The sequence below is a fragment of the Chamaea fasciata genome, unplaced genomic scaffold, assembly GCF_029207755.1.
Source record: "Chamaea fasciata isolate MVZ Bird 193981 ecotype frontalis unplaced genomic scaffold, bChaFas1.0.hap1 SCAF_7, whole genome shotgun sequence".
NCBI lineage: Eukaryota > Metazoa > Chordata > Aves > Passeriformes > Sylviidae > Chamaea > Chamaea fasciata.
In genome coordinates, this window is record NW_027094092.1 from 16,261,460 (window position 1) to 16,283,760 (window position 22,301).

The 22,301-nt window shown below is 39.1% G+C and overlaps 1 protein-coding gene across 2 annotated transcripts in view; it reads left to right on the forward strand.

Moving 5' to 3' along the window:
• Positions 1-22,301, forward strand: part of MOB2 (MOB kinase activator 2) — a 110,156-nt gene that overhangs the window by 41,398 nt on the left and 46,457 nt on the right. The window contains exon 1 of one of the 2 annotated variants that reach the window (XM_066187722.1): positions 13,593-13,645. The exons of the other annotated variant lie outside the window; for it this stretch is intronic. Within the exon in view, the coding sequence (XP_066043819.1) occupies positions 13,608-13,645 (38 nt within the window). The 5' untranslated portion in view covers positions 13,593-13,607. Of the gene's footprint in view, positions 1-13,592; positions 13,646-22,301 lie in introns of those variants that run through there. 2 annotated transcript variants of the gene reach the window in all.

Sequence of the window (22,301 nt, forward strand, 5' to 3'; positions counted from 1 at the left end):
CACACAATAAACATCTCTTCATGACATTTCAGGGCCATTGTCCTCTAGAGAATGCTCTTAGGAGGCCCAGAGAAAGTTATGCTCTGTGCTTAACTGAGCAATTTTCCTTCACTTAACACTTTTGAAAAATGAGCGTATCATCAAATATTTACTGTATATCCATGTGAGGGTGGTGATACATTTCTTATTAGTGACTTTGGCAGTGAGGTATGCATCAAGTGTCAGCACTTACTGCTGGCTAGAACTGAGCTGTAACTGAAAGTCTTTTCTGGGTAAGAGGGGAAGTTTCCAGAGCAACTGTTTAATCAGGCACATGTGCTGGCAGCCTTCTTGGTCACATCACCACAGGTAGTTTATGATTTGATTGAAAGTTAATGGGGCAATTACAGCATGAGACCCAAGAGTAGAAGATGTAGGTTTGGAATGAGGATCATGTCAATGCAGTAACAGTAATTTTCAGGTTCCTTACAGTACTTGTTCAGCAAATAAGAGCCTGTTAGACAAATCTTACCCTAGAAATTCTAATTTAAATGTTGATTAATACCTCCACATTTGAAAACCAGATGAATATTATAAACTTCTTATAATGGAAAAAGTAGATCCTTCCACAGCAACATCTTTACTGCCAGAAGGGTTATCCTATTTTTGTTTTCCTCTAAATTACTCCATATATCATCCCTTAGAGTGTACCAGTAAGGACTGTAATTATTCCAGAGGCTGCACACACAGCCACCATTTGAATCTGTAATTAGGGGGAGTGCAGGCTTTCTGTGCTTAGGTTATGTTGTTCTCCAGCTGCAGGATGCATTTCCAACTCCATAGCAGAGTAGAGCTGCATAGTATTGCGAAGTGAAATACCAATTTATAGGTTTAAATGCATCTTGTTCTTGATTATAAAAAAAAAAAAAAAAAAAAAAAAGAATAGTGGATAGCATGATCTCTGTGCCAGCTCATTACTTTTCAAATGATTGTTTGGAGAAAAAACCCGTAGTATTGAATAGGGGTAAACTGGATTCTTTGCTGAGTTTAAGAGCTGTGTGGCATGTTCTTTTCATTTGCAAACTTTTTCCCAAATGTCATTAGTCCTTCCTTAGAGCAGCAGCTTGCCAGAAAAGGAATTTCAGTAGATTGTCTGTGTTTGCATGGGTCATTGCTGATTCTTTGCTGGAAGACAGTATTTTCTGTTATGCGTATCTCGTCTTGTTCTAAAATTTGTGATTTTTTAGGTTGCTGCTGGACACTTCTGCAGCAATTTTAGAGATGTTATAACCTTTCTTGGATTGTGGTATATGTGTAACTGTAGCATAGTGCAGTACAACAACCTGGATAGGACAGATCTTTCTCTGGATATGAGGAAAGAGCACACAAGTGATTTAGTGTTATTTTGAGTCAGGCAAAAAAATTCAACAAAAAATCCTGCCAATTCATGGCAGTTTGTTTACACCTTTGTTTCACAAGGAAAAATAAAGGACCTTTTAAATTGGCACGGTCTATAGAGAAGGACAAAACACAGTATAAAGATTGACACGTAATTGTTTCTAATATGCTTAGTCAAAACTTAGTACAGGCACTTTTCCTCTTCAGGCACTTGCTGCTGTGCCTTTGTGAGGTTTGTCAAATTTGTCCAAAGAGTTTTTGAGGAATGCAATGGAATTTTAAGAAAATTCCTGCAGGTAAAAGGTGGAATTTTATATGAAAATGTTCATGCAAGCACACAATCCACGTGCTTTCTGTATAGCACATTATTACTGTCTGCCTGACCTGTAGTATGAATTGTCTCTGTTGTCATGGAGTCTCTGCAATAGCAGAGCTGCTGGTCCCACAGAGGGGAACTAACTGGGGTTTCTGTGATTGCACCAAAATATGTGAGCTGGGAGTGAAAAGGAGTGAAAAGATGGCCTTGACAATAAGCCTGATTCTAATGTGTGTAAGTGGAAAAACCTTGTAGTATGTGGACTTGAAATTATTTTGGTCAGTAAGTTAATAAAAATGGTGACCTGTGTTAGCAAATAATTAAGTGTTGCAGTGCTGTTTCCTATGTCAGGTCATGAGTCCAAAATATCAACTGCTTTTCAGGAGATGGGGAAACTGGAAAGGGCAGAAAAAATAAAGGGGTGAGACAAGGATTCTGAATTTAGTGTATTTTGCAGGTACCTCCATAATAGTTTATTTGGCACTTGCATCTTAGATGTAGAGATAAGGCATCTCCCGTGATGATCATCATTATTTGATGTATGTATTCTTACAGAACTGCAGTGTATGAGGAAATGCCGTTAATAAAAAACCAAAAATTAAATAAAATGCTGACCACCTGCAGTGAAGCTTTATAAGAACTGTTATGTCTGGTATAGGACCAAAACTGGTAATGCCTCATAGAAAACTGAAGAGCCTTGGGTTTTTTACCACTTATGAAGAATAAGGCTTTTCTTCACTTAAACTTGAAATGGGTGCATTTTTAAAGGTTAACAGCAGAAGTGTTATAATATCCCTTTCTAACTTTCACTGCTTCAAGCTGAGCTTTATCTTGTTTTTTATCAATGTAGTGAGGGATTTTTTTGTTTCTAAAACAAGCAGATAATCCATTATTGTTCTAGCATGTGGAGAGCCTGGCGATATATATCAATGGACTATAATTTTTCATTGAATTAGCTGTCAGAAGGAAAAATTATGAGTGTTTTTGTGAGTTATGATCTATCCCAAATTTTTAAATAAGAAAGGGGGGTTGTGTGCAAGTTGATTTGTAATGATGATGTGTGGACTTAAAGCACAATGACGATTTTTCTTAATATTTGGAGTATCTGGAGAAAAGAAATGAGGGTTGCAGGTTGGAGTGAAAGGCAAGTAAAAACTGGAGAAGCCATGGAACGTCAAGTTTGCCTTGTACCATTTCTTTATAAGCCTTTTTAATTGTCACATGGACACGTGAAAAACTAAAAGAGTTCAGTGCTGGTGTTTGATGTGAAAGAGAGTTTAATATAAAGGTTAAATGCAATCATGGAATGAGTATGGCTGCAAATTATAGATATGGAGAGAGCTGGATAGGGAGGGGAATAAATGCCAGCTCTGCTGGAGGCAGAAAGAATTCCAGTTATTAGAGGTTTCCTTTCTCCTCACCTGGAGCTGAACCCAGCAATCTTTGCCTGGCTTGCTTGTCTGGGCTGGCAGGGCAAATGCCATTGTAAAGATGCCTGTATATCCTGCACTGAAACTGTGCCTGTACAATCTGTGTGCTGGGTTTTGAAACTTGGCTTCGTTGACATTGCATGCCCATAATCACATTAATGTACATCTTTTTGGGTATGGACCCATAGTACATATGTGCACTAAATATCTAAAATCCAGGGGACAAAAAAAAACCACCCTTTATTTATTACCCTAGTCATGTCGCTTAAAACGTTGCTCTGACTATATACTTTCTAAAATTTTGCTTATTGATGTAGAAGCAAGTTTAGGACAACCTGTACTGTGTCTTTTTGGGGGGTTTTGGTTGTTTTTTGTCTTTGTTTATTTTTTTGTGTTTTTTTTTTGTTGTTGTTTTTTTATTATTTTATTTTACTTCTAGACATGATGGTTACAGGTACTGATTATTCTTTGGTTTTACTTTTATTTAATTATGTGACTGTGGACATACGGCCAGGCATCTTTTGCTAATTGGTCCTTTGTTTATTTGTTTTGTTAAAGTAAAGAAACGAGATTTACTCGGTGTAAGCGGATGTTAACGTTTCCTGGTAAGATAGGCTTGCTCTGTGTCTTTAAGCATCTGACAGAGGATGGTGTCAGCAGGACGAAGACATAGTGTGAAAATGGCCCATTATGAGCTACTCAAGCCACTGGAGTTTAAGTTCTTACTCATCGACTCACTGTACTATTCGACCCTAAGCAATTTAATCTGTTTTTGTCCCATCCCGCTGTCTAAAGCTGGAGAACGCTCCACATTGCCGAGATGTAAATGGCCTGGCTAATGATGTGGTAATTGACCTTTGAAAATTGCATGCTAATTAGCGTAGCTGTTGCTTGCGTCCTGTTCACAGCACTGCAGGCAAGACTGCTTTGATTACTGTAGCTTAGTGGCTTCAAGCAAAATCAGATGAACTTGCACTAAAAATCCAAGCAAAATGAGGAAGTAAATAACAGCAACAATAACAAGACATTAGAAGAATAGTAGATGTTACAGAATAGCATGTAAGGAGAGTCACCCTTCTCAATCTGCTGTACAGGGTCTCTTTTGCCCAAACGATGGGGATAAAAAATTCGTGTGCGTTTAATGGTTGACTTCAACATTAATTCTCCTGGCTCAAGAATGCAAACTAGCAACTTTGTGACCTCAAACAGCAAGCTTTAAACACTCAAAATGTATCTAAATTCACTGGTGTCTAAGTTGAAATTCTGGAATAAGAATTTTATTTTGTGTGTATAGAAGGAATAGCTCAAGCAGGTACCCGACCTCCTCTTGAAAATAAGTTCCCAACCTCTGTGAGTGTCATGCCTGTGTTTCACCCGCTGCAGTTAATGAAGCTGTGTTCTGAGGGAAGTAGACTGGTAGATACATCTAGAAATGTTGAACTACTCTTAGTATTCCTTTTCAATCTTGGGAGAATTAAAAATGGAATCTGTAAAGAAGGAAAGCATAACAAAGGTGCAATCTTAATTAAGATATGTAGATGGAAGAGATTTTTTGTGGGGAAAGAGTGGGCTGTGAGATGTGTATCCTTAGTCATGCTTGAAGGAAAAAATGCTATTTGAGCATTATATTTGTATGTGGGCCTAAACTGATAATGGATAAAATCCTCCAGGAACCTTTCATGTGAAAGGATGTTAAAAACTAAAAAAAAACATGGTGGCTTTCAGGCAACTGTAACCTGTCATATGAAGTTTTTTGTCTTCATAAATTGGGCAGTTAGTTTACAAAACTTTAACTGAGTCACTCCTTGGTTTTCAGCCAAAACTGGTTCTCATCTAACCTGGATCTTCAAGATTACTTTCTCCTCTTAAGTTGTCCTTCATCTAGGTAATGGCATAGTAAAAGGGTAAGAATATCACAGGCAGCTTGGAAATTCTGCTTTTAATCTTAAATTACTCCATCTTTTGCCAGGGGGAAGATGTTTCATTCCCAAGATAGGACTGTTTGCCTTGTTCTCCTTGATCATCTGTTGCTACTGAAGAATCATATTGCCATGTTTCTGAAGGCATTTAAAATCAGCTTTCTAGGCTAAATGCTTTTATGATACAAGATTGCATATGGCGATGGGATACATTGTGTCAGCGAGGAGTTAAGGATTGCCTGGCATTGTAGGTTTTCCCATTGGAAGCTCGAGGGACTACTTGTCACTGAAAGGTCTGTAAAAGCAGAAGTGTGGCCAGGCAGCAGTTGTGCAAAGTTTGGATGAAATTTAGTGGTGGGTGCGCAATTTTTTTGTTGTATTTTTTTTTCCACCTGAGAATGGTAGCATATAAAGTAAGAATCTTTAAGTTTTGTCTACCATATTGCCTTGAGAGCTGAGTTGCATGTTCAGGAAAAATGTTTAGAGAAGGTTTGCGTGTACCCACAGATGAGAGAATGAAGGGCAGTTGCTGGGAACTCAAAGGCAGCTTCTCTCATGTAAGAGGTATTTTGAAAGGCAGCAGGCCTAGGCACTGAGGTTGGAATTGGGAGTTGAAGATTTCTGAATTACGTTATTCTTTCATTCGATGTTTGGCGTTGCGTTAGTCACTTCATCCCACTAAATCCTAGACTCTGTATTTTGACGGCCCAAGTGTTTCCTGAAGTGTTGTTATTGCTGCTTTACACATTGGGAAGAGAGATACCAAAGTGGAAGATGCCAGCTGGTAGATGTAGCAAATTTTTCCTGGCCTTAAATTGTTTAAGTATCAGGTCTTAAATTATTTAATATCAGGGAGTATTTTCTAGCTAGCAGCTCTCTGATCTCGAAAGTCCAGTAGAGTTTTACCTCACATTCACTGTTGTGCTTGAGCAAACACAATGAAAAGGCAGCGTGTGGATCGTGCCCTGTGTTGTCTTATCCTCAGTAATGGGGAAAGACAGAAACATCACTGACTTTCTGATTCTGTTTCTAAGTAGTTTCCTTTTATCTGCTTCACTTTATAGCCATTTCCTCCTGGGTTTTTCCACTGTAATGACTCTTAACAATCACTGACACAGGTTGCAGGGATTGAGGGCTTTTTTTCCAGAGTGCTGTTAAAATTTCCAAAAGTGCTATGTAAATGTCAGTTAATGTTCTGATGCTCTGAAATACGAGGTTCAGACTCTGACTGGGGTGAAGTATTCTTGCCTTTCTTTGAAGGATGGATGACTGGGCTTATGCCTGGGATTTGTTTACAAAGACTTTTTGTTCAACATTTAGGATCTAGCAAAAATGTGAATAACAGCAGCTGAAGGCAAATTTGGCAAGGATTTTGTTAGGATCACCTAAAAAAGCCAGTGTTCAAATGATTTTTGTTGCTGCCTTTGCCACTTACACACAAAGTATTTTTCACTTAGCACTTCAGAGAAGCTGTTTCATTATGTCCATTAATTTGAAGTACAGAATAATCTGCAAAAATAATATTGTATTTATTTCTTTTGAGACAACCAATTTGCTTCTCTCTGAAGCATAAAAGATGTCTGATAAGTGACTCTACAAATGCAGGACGATATTTTTTATGATCAGAATTTATTCTTGATATACTCAAGTTTCCACTTTTGTCCTCTTTTCATCCCAGTCAGCAACTGATAGATTAGCTTAAAGCTTCTGATTGTAGTTGTTTTCCTGTAATGTATGTGTTGGTTTTACACTTTCTTGATTGTTGGTGTCCCACTCCCAGTTCCCACACATAATTCTTTAGGTCAAAGCCAACCATATTCCATGGGTGTAGAAGTGTTAATCCTTTGTTGAGATTTGTACTGGATACTGAAGTGCAGAGAGTTCATCAGTATGTTCCTTGCCAAGTAAGCATTTTTGCTTACTTTTGCACAGACCCTTCTGAATTAGGAACTGCTCTCAGATTTATCCACATTTACAGCTGTAAATGTTAAATTCCTTGAATAAATAATTTAATTTATAATACTTGGCAGTAAGCAACTGTATCAGCAATCTGAATTTGGGATTGAAATAAATTCCCTTTACCCTCGTGTGAGAAGGGCATTCCAGAATCCCTTCAATGTGTCCGTGCAGTAGCAGGGGTGGTAATGGAAGAGATGAAAGAATCTTTTGAGGATACTGGGGAGGATGTGCAAAACCAAGCTCATAATCAAGTTTAAAAGGAGATGCAGAGTGAGGGGCTGGCACTTTTGTTTCAAATTTAAAATATTACAGTGACTGAGCACATACTGTATACCTGTTGTGCTCACCTGTATATGGCATATCATTTATTTTATAAAACTTACACGTGTGTTATCCAGTTCTATTTCCTGATACCTCTTGTTTTTAATGATTTGTTCTGTATTTGACCAAAATTATAGATTTTTTTTAGTATTTAAAGAATTTTCCTTCCTTTACTTTCTTAAAGGTTCTCTACAAAAAAAGTTTTACTTGTTGGATATGAGGTTTTTGTATTGGAATCTGGGTACTGTTTCATTATTAACAAAGCCAATCGAGCGTTAAACTTTTTTTTAGTTGAAAAATTGCTTGTAGCTTTTAACACCTTAGTGTAAGACCGCTTGACTAAATTAAAAAAAAAGGGGGGGGGGGGGGGAAACGATAAAAGGAAAGAAGCCAGTTATGCCATAGAAAACTTGACTGTTTTTCCTTCTGTTTGTTTTGTAGGCTTCAGGAATTTGTGTGTACTTAATTGCGTTTAATTTTAGCTAAAGTCTCTTTCTCAGAAATATCTCTCCTGTTCTCTCTCTGTGGTACTTCCAGGCTTCTCCTGGATTGTATCACTAGCTAAATTTTGCAGCAGAGGCTTTTATACCGACTGGGACTTGTTGGGTGGAGCATGTTGGTAACTCATACAGTTCTTTCCTGTTCTTGGGCTGAAGGGGCAGTGCCTGCTCTAAATTACCTGCTCTCTGCTCTTGCCAAGAACATCAATCCTCTCTTACTATTTTTTATGTTACTTTATGAGCCTTCCTTTGAGATGGACAGAGTTTTGGGGGCTGATCTGAATGGGGGTCTTCATGCTCTACAGCCTTTTGCCAGAGTTATATAAATACCTGTTGTCCCTGTGCCCATCTGAGTGAATCAGGGCAGCCTTCGCCTCCCACTACAGCATTTCTTTTCCACAGTAGTTTTGTTAACCCTGTATAAGGATCTCTCTCTAACACCGAAGCTAATTACTGAATTCTGCCCAGCTGCTTCTGGTTTTAAAACTTAAAAATCATTTAAAGTAAATTGAGAAGAATGCACTTGAGGACCGTGAAGTCCAATACGGAACTTTACATTACATTTACTCTTTTGGCTGGCCCTTCTGAAGAGCAATGTGCCTGTGTTCATTTGCTCCAAGCCTATCTCCAGGAAACTGCCCTAAGTGGGGGTCAAAGCAGGCAGTGTGCCAGAGGTTTGTGTTTCAGACACTTTGGCACACACTGAAAGCTTGGTCTTTCCTGTATTAAGCCATGGGCAGATGTCCGTTAAGAATGATTAGGCAAAATTTATATAAAGGCTTCTAAAACAGTGTGTGTGGTTTTTTTCCTTTCTTTTTTTTCCCCTTGTCCCCTATCCTCTTACTTGAGACGTTATGTGTGGGTGTGTATTTTTTTTCTAAATTTATAAACCCTGGCTTTTGCCCTGGTCCGGTAGAAACTGCTCACCCACCCTTTTCCGTTTCCAGGCGGATTGCTGTTCTGTTATTATAGTTCTGTAACTTTCTCCGACACTGTCCTGGTTTGCTTATTATAAACAGCTTGCAATAACCCTTTCAGTGCTGCTGTCATTTTTGCTTTAAATCAGGACTGCCTGTTATATTCATTAGAAAAACAAAACCAATACAAAAATCTTCTCCTAAAAAGCAGATTAAAGACTTCTCCCCTGTTACGGCTTTCTCTTTGGCTATAGGAAATGTATTATGGCTTTCATTTGTATATTGACCACTGTAGTGTCCCCACACAGGGCTTTTTTCTTTCTTTTCAACACTAAGCCAAAATCTCCAGTGTAACAGGATTTCTTTATAAGTTTGGCAAAGAAATGTCTTCAGCTTTGAAGCTGAGGCAGCACTATCTTCACATGCCAAATGAATCCGAAGAATTCGTTTATACAAATAACGCTTACATCAAGCTATGTCTTGGAGTCAATTTTCCTGTTCTCCTTCTCCTCTTTTACTTTTTCATTCCCTATCAAGCAACAATTGATAGTGACATGGAAGATCTTCGTTCCTCTAATATCAGTGTTTAAATTAAGTCTGAATTATGTTAAGTAGTTAGGTAGAAGTAAAGTGAACCCGGCTGACCTTTGGTGCCGTGCTGTAAGTGTATAATTAGCCCAGAAAAGCAGCCTCAAATTTGTTCCTTGTAACAGTTCAGTATTTCACTGCTTATCTTGGGAATTAACTTGGACAGTCCTTAAATACAAGTTATGATGCAAGACAGTAGAAAACAAGGCTAAGCATTAAGTTAGTGGGTATTTTCCAGGAGAAAGAGAGTAAATTGTTTCTTTGGTAGTCAAATAGACAAATTCAAATAGATTTTTCAATAGATGATCAACAATACGCCAATAAAATGACAGTAAATATACTATAGAATTAACTTTTTAACACTTGTGAAAACCGTGGCTCTGGCAAATAGGGTACATATGGGCACTCTGTCTCCTCTCTTTCCTGACCAGATGTGGATAACGAAGTTGCTAGTGAGTATTTCTTTTTAGATGTAAAAAGATGTTTCATTCATATGCAAAGCTCCCCCTGGATGAATAATCAAGCTCTGAGTGTACTGTAAGTCTGTCCAAGTAGTGGAGGACTGGCTATTCTCTTCTGTACTCAGCCTTTTACTTAACATCTACATTTCCTTATTAAATGGGAATTTATTTAATAGGAATTGAAATAGATCTTTTAATGATGTTTTCAAAGCTTAAAGTAGCTGGGACATGGTTGAAAATGGTAAATCATCCATGCTAATTTATGTTATCTAAAGAGCTGCTCTTGGAGCTAATGTCCAGAATAACTAGGCCAAATGGTACTGTTGAAATTCCCCTTGGAAGCAGTGCAGTAATTGGATGAATGTTTAGCCTCTGAACAAAAAATCCATGCTAAAGTTTATGGATTCTGCTTCGGAAAGGGAATAAAAGAGAAGTGGGCTGTACAAACACTTTGTCAGAAGGGATCTTAAGGAGATATAAAGATGTTTTCCCTTCTCCCATGTGCCTTCACCACAGTGAGGATGATTCAGCTTGTTGTATGGTCTCTGGAATGCCTACGTGTAGGGAGAGAGCGGAGAAGAGGATTTCTTTAGGTGCAGCTAATTGAAAGTACTGTTGAAGATAATGTCTATAGCACATTGCCTCACCATGGAGTTGCCTATTCAGCAAGTTTATCATCTTTATGTTGACTGAAAATAAGGGGCTTTTTAATCTGTTAACAAAACACTTTTCTCCAGAAGACCTCTCTGAAGCAGGAATTCATTGTTTCTGAAGAGGTTGTGTTGGCAAGTAGGTTTAGCTGTGTTTCTGTGGTAAGTTCTTTTGTCCATGATAACATTTTGGGATCCCAGCATCGATGTGGCTGACTCTGGCTCTGATTGGACAGTTTATATTTAGTTGCTGGTTTCCTATAATAGTTTTCAGATGGAGATGTTAAAGAACACATACCCTTGTGCTGCTGTAATCCTGAAAGAGCATGGGGGAGTGAAAAAGAAGAAAAGGAATTGATGTCTTTCTGCAGAAGTAGAGTTTTGAAAAAAACAGCACAATTCTGAAATTCATTTTTTTTTTTAAAATAGGTAGCCAGTGAAAACAAAATGCTCCGAAAATTCATGGGTAAATCACTTAAATTTTGTATCCAGAAAGGCGTTTTTAAAAAGCTGTGGGATGGCCTTCCCCTTTCCATTCCACAAAAATAAGATTCTCCAGTTTAGAATAGCTGTTAAGTAATAACTACCTGATACCTCTTCCTGACAGCTCCCTTGTTCCATGTTGCTGGTGCACCTCCAGTGCAAATTAGGAGATACCCAAAGAAAGCCCTGTGTCATATATGATTCAGTTATCCTGCCAGATATATCTTTTATTTCCAGTAAAGTTGCAAACATACCAGAGCCTGGATTTTACTCTGGGCCTGGATTTAAGGTGACCTCTCTAAAATCTCATATTCCAAGAAGAAAACTTGAGTACAAGTTCTCATTTGAGATGGGTTTGCAGAGCATTTAGAAATTATCTTTACATAGCCTTTTTGATTTATTAACTTTAATTTTTTATTATCTAAATTATTAGCCAAATAAATCATCCTAGTTTACTTTGAAAAACTTCCAAGAATGTGTCTGTGCTTTACTCAGCACTGGTAGGTAGGTAGCTGCCTGCAGGGACCTGACTTGGAGCTGTTCCGTGACCAGAGGGAATCTTGGCCAGCTCCTGAGGGACAGTGGTGCCTGACCATAGCAACTGGAATAATTATGCCCTGGTCCCAGCCAGTACATTGATAGGATCTTTGTAAAGCTGAGAAGAACATGAGGTATCGTTCTCTCCCAGAATGTATATGATAAAAACAGAGCCTGCCACCACTGTGCTCATAATGTATTGCACCTATTTGGAGTTTTGGCCACTCTGTCTTATTTTGAGGAGGAATTTCTAAAGCATGCTCTAGTCTGGTTTGACTTGAGCTAGTATGTGTCATAGTTTCACAGCAGGATTTTCATTTTTTTCTGCCAGCTGGAACAGCTAGCAAATCATAGGAAGGTAGGGATGAGAGACCCCTGCAGAGGTCACCTAGTCAGTCACCAGCTCTGGAGCAAGATCACCTCAAAGGCCTGCAATAATGCAGACTTTGTAATCTATTCCCGTACTTAAAACCCAAAAACACACACATACCAAGCAAAATAAACCTAACCAGGTGCGTTTCTTGCTTAATTCAAATGCCTGTGTGATGGACAGAGCAGGAAGAACATTTTGTTTTCTTTCTCTTTATGTTCTTGGAAGGTGTTGTCTTGTTTTTCTCCCTCAGTTTTCGCATCTGTAAGACAGATAACCTTGATGCTCTCTGGGCTCTAGCTCCATCTGCCTTCAACTGGAGTGCCATGGGTTGAGCACAGTGCTCCAGATTAGGCCAGATAGATGCTGAGAATTTCTGTCCTGCAGATGCAGCATGTTTGTACGGCTCAGTCTCATTGCCTTTTATCAACAGGACCATGTTGATTTCTTCAGTCTGTAATTCAGTGTAACTCTCTCTCAACTTATGTGATTGATAGTCCTTATATAGATACTCTTGATTACATCTAACTGTATAATCCGAGGCACTTACAAAGAAATAAAGGAATTATCTTTTTTTTTTTTTTTTTTTTGGCTGGTTTTCTGTAACTGTTAAACTACTTAAAATAAAAATGCAGCTTGACAAGCATACTGACTTTAGACATTTGAGCCATTCAGATAAGAATAATGTTTTACTCGGGCCAGAGTTCTATGGGATTGATGGCTCCTGTTTTTTTAGGTAGTGAATATTTAATCGTTATAATTGTCTAGTGTGCAGTTTTCCCATTATCCTGAAGCAGTTTCACCTGGGCCACAAATGATGGTCATTTCAACATCCGCTGATAAAAATATTCTTTGTGCGATTTATTATTTAACTGGGTGCTGATCTGCTCACAGACAGTAAATGATCAACAACTACCTGGAGTGATTTTTGCATTGTGTGGTAGACTCACCAGGCATTAAGCCGTGCAGCTGTTTGGTTCCCAGCTTTCAGGGAATGGCAGGGTGAACAGTAAAGGGGAGGGAAAACAGCCTCATCAGAGACAGTGCAATCCTGTGATTTGTGCAGGGCAGCTTGCCCAGCACTGGACTGCTAGAGCATATTTTTCCCTGCAGCATTCGAGCGTGACTTTAGTCCTGCCTGTTTTTAACCTACTACAAGGAAAATAATCCTTTTAACCACTAATCGTATGTCCCTTTCCACATGTGTAATTTCGGACTTGATACTGGGGGAGAGAAAAAAAAACAACAACCCAAACAAAAAAGACTGAGTATTTGTTATCTAGGGCTTCTTGTTTAGTTGCCTTGTGCTCTGAGAGTAGTGCTTGAGTAATAGCTGCAGCTGGGCTGGTGAGCAGGAGGGAATAGATGTAAAGCTGCTTTCAGGCTATTCAGAAGAAGAGCAGCTCACTGATAAACCACAGCTTTCTACAAAATTTATTCTTGCGGGTGCAGGGAGAGCTTTAGGGACTTTATGGAAAACTCCTTCTCTGTGACTTTTTGCTGCTTTTCCTTAGTGGGCTCCAAGGTTTTGTGAGAGGTGTGCTGGGGAGATTTTACACCTCCAGACTCCTGTTTGGCTGCAGGCAGTTTCCTCTGGGCTTCCTGCTCAGTGGCTCTGGTGGTGGTTTCGCATTGTTCCCCACTGATGACTCAGAGAAACAGGAAAGAGATCCCCTGGTGAACAAAAAGCGCAACCACCAAACAGGTGCCTGTATTCTGGTGTTCCAGAGGACAAACCACCGCATTTTGGACTTTTTCCTAAGATTCTTATCTGCAAATATGAGACTCAGGAGGAATGGGTCATACACGCTGAACGGGTAAGAAACAGCCTGCATCCTCTTTTGAAACTTCATCATTAAAACCACGTGAAAACAGAAGCCTTTATTTTCCTTTCTAGTGACGGGGTACGTGAAATAATGGCCATGTCTTTTGTCTCAAAAAGAATAGAGGGTCACAGCGTAGGAAATGTACAGCTTACTTGTTTGCTTCTGCATCTTGTTAGGCTTGCTTTTAGAGTGCGTGCATTTGCTGGGGGCAGGTTAGAGTTGTCCGTACGTTGAAATGAGGTGATCTGCTCAGTAAAGCCATGAAACGTTAGCAACTCTTGTGATTCCCGAAGAAGTGCCTGTGGTAATTATTCTAAGTATTTTCCAGCTTTTGATACAAGGAAGAGCTAAACTCATTAAATGTGATGCTTCCCGACACAGAATACAAATTACTTTAAATTTCACCATTGAAAAATTATTTTAAGTTTTTACTACTCGAAACTACTACTCTTGAGTAAATTTACTGGTTTTTGGGTTTTAAAAATCCTGATTTTATTTCTCTCTGATTGCTGTTATGTCTTCTCAGTAACAGAGAATATACTGTCAATGAAAAGATGAAAATGAGCTAAATATTCCTTGTTCAAGGAATTTTACAAAAATTGAAAATAGAGAATTTTCAGGTGAATTTTTTTCTTTTTTTTTTTTTAGTAATTGCATTTGATTTTTACTAAAGCAGATTCTTGTGTGTCTTCATGCCATGTAAGTTTTATTTCTGAGCCCAGCTTAGCTGGTCTGAAGAGGACTTTTACTTCCACTGCACAGTGGTAACTTTACTTGCAGCTGGCAGGTGACTTGACAAATGAAGAAATCTGTTAGTCTTGGAGTGTCACTTCACTTAGCAGCCTTTAACCCTCTGTAATGACTAAGTGCTGCATGGTGCAGCTGCCTTAGTGCTAGGCTCCTGAAAAGCCCAGATGTGTTTTGGATGTGCTTCAGAATACAGGTGTGCAGAATAACCCCATGGTGCCTCATTGCTTTAAACTCACGGTCCATGCTGCAATCTCTGCACAGGAGAGGCAGATCCCAGCGCAGATGGATTGGGAATACTTTGGCAGTGTTGTTCAGCTGGACTGCATTGGTTTTTGCCTGCACTGGTTTGCCCAGTGCTGCTTAGAAGGATCTTTTGCTTTGCCAAAATATGTTTACATTTGATTTTTAAAAATTCCAAAATTTGATTTGGATTAGGTCTTTTAATGTCAAAGTAGATGGGTGTTAACATCTTCCTGGCACATCCACTTTTTTTATGACTGTAATAAAAATGCCATCATCTGACTGCATACAAGATCAAACATAATTGAAAGTTACTATCTTACAGTGTTTGGTTTTAAGCTGTAAGATGAATTTGTCCCTCAGTGGGACCGGGTTTGTAGTAGAGAGGGGCTAAGAATATATTCTCATTAACTTGGCTTTTTCACAGAGGTTTGAGACCTTGAGAGATTATCTTAGAGAGTCAATTAACAAATGATGCTGAAAAGCAAAAGGTAATGGATATTGCTTATGCTAAAGGAATTTTTTTAGACTTTAGTTACAAGAAGCAGAATCTTTAATTGGTTTGAGTTTTATTAAAAATGAATGCAAGGTATAAAACTTTAGGGAAATATTTTGTGCAAGATCACCCTGTGCATCTGTTCTGCCTTGTTCTAACTTGCTAGATGATGCATAATCATTTTAAGGAATTTCACTTGTTGTGGCCCAGTGTGTACCTGGCGTTACATTTTACAGCGAGCATTTAACTGGAAGTGTTGTATTACAGTGAGTAAAACCAGTGGCACCCAAACACCTGCATGAAAAAGAAACTTCAGCTGTGAGTTTGTGGGAGACTTCAATATTATCTGATTCTAACATGCTGATCTGCTTTACTTTATTAAACAACAGATGCTGAGGAGTTGATTTATCTAATTAAAGAAATTCCTTTTATGTTTATCTCTTGCCTAGATGGTTTAATAATGCAAGGTAATGGAAAAAGAGCTTCAAGTATGTTTTCCTGTTTAGCCTAAACTTTTGCCATGTCAGCAGAAAAGCTTGTTTTGATCTTCAAGGGTTTTTGTTTGGGACAGCGTGTTCCACTTGTCAGGTAGAGACGCAGCCTGTAGTGCAGGTCACTTGAGGAGAGGGGAGCTCATCGGGGTGGAGTGTTATAGGGCAGATAGTTACTGTGGGAGTGCTCTTTACAGTGCAGTGCATGAAAACTTTATTATTAAAAATAAAATGAAACAAAACCCCCTCCTCCACCAAAAAATAATAAAAACCATGCAAAAAGAAAAAAAAACAACAAAAAACCAAAACAAACAAACAAAAAAACCCCCACCAAAACAAAGCAAAAAACCCCAGCCCGCCAAAAAACCCAAAACCAAACAAGAAAAAAGAAGGTTGTAAACAAGGATGTGTAGCAAAAGTCATGATAATAAGTTTTTTTCATTGGGTATAATTTGGTCAGGCTTTGATTGAACTTGTAAACTCATAAAGGGGAGAGAGATTGCAAGGGGAGGTAAGATACTTGAAGATGTTTTCCAACCTAATAACAGCAAAAAGTCTCCCCTGCCTCACTTTTTTGCTGTTCAATCTCACCTCACTTGACACTAGTGTAAGAACTGTACAAACATAAATGGGAAACACAACTAAAATCCAGAGTTTCACTTGGAAACAGTGGTTTATAGGTATTCTCTGAGCAGGTCTCACTGTACATGGGCATGTTTGCTCTTGCTTGTTGAAATGGGTAATGGTTTGGCTTGTGGAGACACAGGGATCTGGTACTGAGACTCATCAGAGGACACACTGAGTTAGAAGACCCACTTTATCTTGCTGAGACTGAGGTAGAAATCTTACCTGCCAGCATCTCTTTGACCATGTTGTTAAGTCAGCTTTTCTGTTGTGTGCTATTCTGCCGTATGCTGATTGTATTTCTTTGCATTGCAAAGTTTCTTTGTATAAACGATCTCTTTTGAAGGTCATAGCAGCTTGGGAGAAGTTCTTTCATTTGCTTGGTGCTGTGTTGTGACACAGTGACAGTGAAAAATGCACTAGCACTGTAATCGTTGCAGCATCAGTGTTTTTCTCTTTGCAGGGCTATTTCTTCTTCTTCTGTCTTCTCCTGTCCCTTTACCATTTGGAATTAGTGATACTCAGTCTAAGTCTTTGCAGGCTGTTAGGGTGTCAAATAACAAATATTATTTACTACACATCTGTTTCCTCTTTCTCCCAGTGACTTGAGTTTAAGGAAGGGTGTAAATCCAAGTATGCATTTCACAAGATATGACTTCAACGCAGCTTGAACTTTGGTCATGTGGTCTAAACTTCCTGTGTCTTTTAGATCATAATGTACACGCCTATGCATTCCTATAGCCTTCATAATGGTGCAGACAGAACTGTGCCCTTCTGGTGTCCCTGCACAATGGCCATGGCCTCTGCAGGAAGGCTTTGCTGCAGTGGTAAGTAGATTGTGCAGTTGCACAAGTGAACCCCTCTGTTGGACGGCTGGCAACTTGCTGACTTCCCTCCCAATAGCATAGGGAATACTGACCAACAGCCTACAAGGTAAAAATTGCACCCACGCTGGACTTTGTGATGACCCTGGCCAGAGAGACATGTGATGATTCTCTTCTGCTTGTCATGGTAATTTTGACAAGGGCGAGTGACCACATTTGGTCTGAAAATTCAGGTTCAGAAGCTTGTCAGCTGTGTGAAGATAGGTGTTAAAACTGAGCAGTAATCTCTGCAGCTCCTGCACAGTGGCCATCCCAAACCTATGGTGATGGAACTGAACAGCATGTGCAAGAGATTATTCGCTGAAACAAATGTGTAGCACGTTTACATGTTAATTAAATAATTTTTATCTTCTCATCATTGCCCTGCCTGACTCTGCACTGCTGAATAACTGCTGTGTGGCATGTTTTCCTGGGACATTAAGTGCCAAAAGAACATAGCTGGATCGTGCATTCAGAAATCTGGTGGGGCTGAAAGCTTTGAAAATGCAGTATGTGCAGTTTAGCACTTCAGTGCCTGTGCCACTGAGGAACACTTGCTCAGTTTTCTCCAAAAGTTGGTGTTTAACTTGTGACGTTGTTGCATTGGTGTTTCACCTGAGAGTTCAAATAGTTTGACACCTCCCCTCTGCTCACCGCTGCCCTGGGCCCTTGTGAAAATGTTCTTTGAGTTCCACTCTGCATGGAAAGGATTTTTAAATATTTTTTAACTTTCTTTTCTGCGTTCATCTTGGGTCTGTGTGTACATGAAGGTGATTATACATTATCACAGTCAGAACTAACCACTTCCTTGAAACAAATTCAAGTTGGATGGGGACAAAATACTTTGGAATATCTTAATGATTAATGGATGCTCACTGACTGATAAAAATATTGTTTGCCCCAAGATGTTTCCTCTTCTCCAAGCCACTGCTTTAAACTAATGATTTTTGATTTTGAGCCAAGCACTGAAATTGAAAAAGAATTTGTTTTTCTTGTGTGCTTCCGTCTTGTACTGACGTAAAGCGAGCCAAGGAGAGAAAGTAGTATCTTATGTTTGTTTTGCCCAAAAAAGTCAAAATCAGAAAGACCATAGTAAGTCTGCTTCAGAAGGCCTTTTTATTAAGTCTCATTGCAACTGCAGGAAAAATATCTTTGAAGGATGTGACAAACAGCTCATGAAAGCCTGGTGAAATAGCTCATCTGGCAGACTGAGGTAGTATGAACACCCAAATATCTTATCTGAGGAGAAGCAGCTGTTTGAACTGCTTTACAGTCCTCCCAAATTGCCACATCTTCTGTCATGAAGAAAGGGGAAATCTAAGGGTAGCAGTACAGACTGTTATCCTTGGAAAGCACAGCACAAATTTATCAGATTAGCACCAAAAACATAGATAATCCACTCCAGGGGTTTTTTGGATTGCGAATCCATTTTTGGAGAGCAGTCTTTAGACTGCTTGATGGTGCAAGAAAATGCAAGCCAAGGTACAAAATGCCCAGCACTCCTGGCTGAGTTCTGCCTGGTTGGAGGTATCTCAGTACTTTCTTGGTCAGCTATAGCCCTCTCCTCATTTGTAACTTTGTTACAGGTTTACTCCTACACTTTCTGAAGCTGACAGTGATCTTCATTCACATCACAAAGTGAGATGGCTTCTCATATGTCACTAAAATGCCCTTATTTTGCTCCTTTCTGGAGAAGGAGGGTTGCTGCAGTGTATGCAGGGATGGTGTTTCAGTAGTGTTTGGATGTAGACATCTAAGGCAGCTCTGACTGCTGGGTGTGTACAAAAGGAGAACAGCCCCTGAGGACAAGCAAAATGTGGCAAATACTCTCATGCTATAAACAACAGAAGTTTCCTTTATAAAATACTTTGCTCAAGTCTGTCACTCCACTCCTCTGCATCCCATATTTACTATTCATTTACTGCACAGTGCCATAGCCAAATGATGGGGACAGGATTCCAGTCTCACACCACTTCCCACATGCACAAAGGGTTTCTGACTCTTTCTGGCCACTGTTGCCCTGCTGTGCTGTGAAGGTTCATTCCTGCAGGTTCTGGCTCCTGTGTTCTGCCTGAGAGAGGCCCCATTTGTTTTACTGTTGGCTCTACTGCAGGAACAGTATGGAGAGGTTATGGAGCCATCAAAAGCAGGAGAAAGAGGGTGATGATGACTGCAAGGGTCCTGAAAGCAAACAGCACGACTGGCAGTAGTTCCCCTGTCACCCTGTGGTGACAACAGCTTACCATCTGCAGCAAATCCACGACATTTTGGCATTATTTATGCATCCTGGGCACTCCTGCTACTGTCCACCTTACTCTATGTTTGCTAAGTTCCAAATACAGTGCAAAATACCAAACCACTTCTAGAACTGTAATTCTGGATCTTTGAGTAAATCTTCATCTTCAGGAATGGTGTTTGTTTTATAAAGGGTTGGGAGTATTTTTTTTTCCTTTAAACTACTTGAACTATTCAGACTGAGAAAATTGTAGAAAGTAGTTTGTAGCAAGCTGGGGGTTGTTCAGCCTGGAGAAGAGAAAGTTGTATGGAAAGCTCACAGCAGCTTTCCAGTATGTGAAGGGAGCCTACAGGGAAAGCAGGAGAGGGATTCTTTATCAGGAACTGTAGTGACAGCAGTAAGGGGTTCAAACTGAAAGAGGAGAAGTTCTCAACTGTGAGGCACTGGAACAGATGATGGGGAGGGTGTGGATGCCCCATCCCTGGCAGTGTTCACGGCCAGGTTGGATGGGGTTCTCAGCAGCCTGGTCTAGTGGAAGGTTCCCTGCTCACTGCAGTGGGGTTGGAACTGGATGACCTTTAAGATTCCTTCCAACCCAAACCATTCTGTGATTCTATTGCCCTTTATATTCAGCCTAGCTGTGCACGTAGGATTTGTTCTACAACACAAGATTTATGATCTCACGTGTTTTGTTTGGAGTTTTTTTTGCATGCGTGAGCATTCTAAAGTAGCTTAGGCATTTTTATATTCACTAACAATGTATGTGTAAAGGCTTAAACTGCAAGCCTTATATGGGGAAAGTATTATAAATGTAATGCTTCTAAATAGAAAATTTCATTAGAACTTGCACTGTGAGTCATTGTTGTTATATTAATAGTGTTATTCCCAAATATGGATTTGGAACTGGGCCTTCTTCATGGCCAATGCTGCAGATGACTTACAGAAAATAAGTATTTACATTAAATATCAAAATTTGGGGGGGATAACCTCTTTGTCAGCCAGTTATACAGATCACTGGGGCATATAGTGTAAAATAATTTTATAATGTTAATTCTGAAACTTCAGTACTCTATGCCAGTTGATACTTTATTATCGTATTAGAAAAGTTTTTGGGTTTTTGTTTTGTTTAGTTTGGGGTTTGTTGGTTGGTTGGTTTTTTGTTGATTTTGTTTTGTTTTAGTATGAAAAAGTGATTAAGACTCAGTCTGTGGCACAGAAGTATGCTCATTTTGATACATACTCTTAAAACTGGCCTAATCAGTTTGTCTCTCAACTTTTGGAAATACTTAAATCAAAGAACAACCTTTAAGAATTTATGTTCATTCTCATAGCTTATCTCCACGCAGCTAACAGCAGCTCTTCATGGATATTTTAGTAGTCTCTACCAGAAGCACAGACTTAATTCAGAACTCCAGAATGTGCTGTTGCAGGTCTTGTGTGTGTGTATTTTTCTCTCCCTCTATTTTTTCTTTCTTATTTTTTTTTTAATCCCCCCATAGTATATGTACTTACTTAATGGGAATGTCTCACTTCTTGATTTAAAACAATGTTGTGACACAAATTCAAGAGAACTGTCATCCTTGCTCTTACAGAGAATCTCAGGTGGTAGGAAGTGCTTATCTTAGGATTTGAGTATTACAAAGATGTTCCATTAACAATCTGGGGCCAGAACAGGGAACAACGAAACACTTCAGATGCCTCATTTTCAATTTTTTTTTTTTTTTTTTTTTTTGGCACCTTCTCTGCCACCTCCCTCTCTCCCTGCAAGTAAACTGCTTTCTGGAGTATGTACTGTGGTCTGGGCTTATAATGAAAGTTGCATATATGCAGGGTAAGAAGTGCCCACTAAAACTAGCCATGTAATTTATCTGTTTTACACCAGAACTATTAAGAGCCAAATTTACAGCTCATTAGTAATAACTAGGGGCAGTAAATTAACTGTCAGCTTTTATACCAGTTACTAGGAATTGCAGATACAGAAGCTTGATGTGCAATGGACAGTTTATTTTTGCTTCTTCCCCCTAAGATGGTCTGAGGGCTGGAGGCTTTTTAATGAATTATTGCTGTGAAAGGATATGGAATAATTGTATTAAATGTAGCCATTTAAAAAGCATTTTTCAGTGAATTCAGGCTTTCCATTAGAAGAGAATGGGAGTATGCTTTCTTCCCATGCCCACTGTCAAACCATACCTATAATAATGGTGATGTAAACTTAAGTTTCTTTCCTTGTAACTGTCTTGAGGGGACTCTTGAATATGGCCCCTTTAAGCTAAGGAAGAAAAAGCAAAAAAAGAAACCTGTGATTTTTTTTTAGTCTCCAGTTCCCAGAGCTGTGTCCTGCCAACAATGCACCATGACTTTGCTTAGTGCTGCCAGCTCTGCTAAAAAAAAAAAAAAAAAAAAAAAAAAAAAAAAAAAAAAAAAGTTCTTTAACTTGCTCTATGTGGGAGAGAACAACAGTGATGCCCAAGGGTGCTAAGGATTAGGAACCTCATGCATTGGCAAGAGGCTCCTGCTGAATGGGAGGGAGCTGCAGCACCACTGCCGCTGACTCTATGCCGGTTGGGTTTATTGGCTTGGGTGCTTTATTTCACAGCAGTCATGCTGCTACATTACTCAAAGGTGTTGAACGCATTATTTTTCAAGACAAGTGTTTGCCTTCCCAGTCAGTTTTAATGATGGGTGTATTCAAGATACAGTAACAAGGCATTTTCTGTGGGGCATTTAATCATTTTTTCATTATAATTTGATTTCACGGAGCTTGTGAGAGGATTTTTGTAATGAGTGATGGCTCAGAGAACACTGAAGAAGTATTACATTGACTACGTATTTAAATATTTTTATGGGGTTAAGTGCTGTGTTTGTAATATGCTCAAGACCCTGCACTTAGGATTACTAAAAAAAAATTTTTTTTTCTAAGTTCTAAAAGGCTGTTGAGTCTGATCTT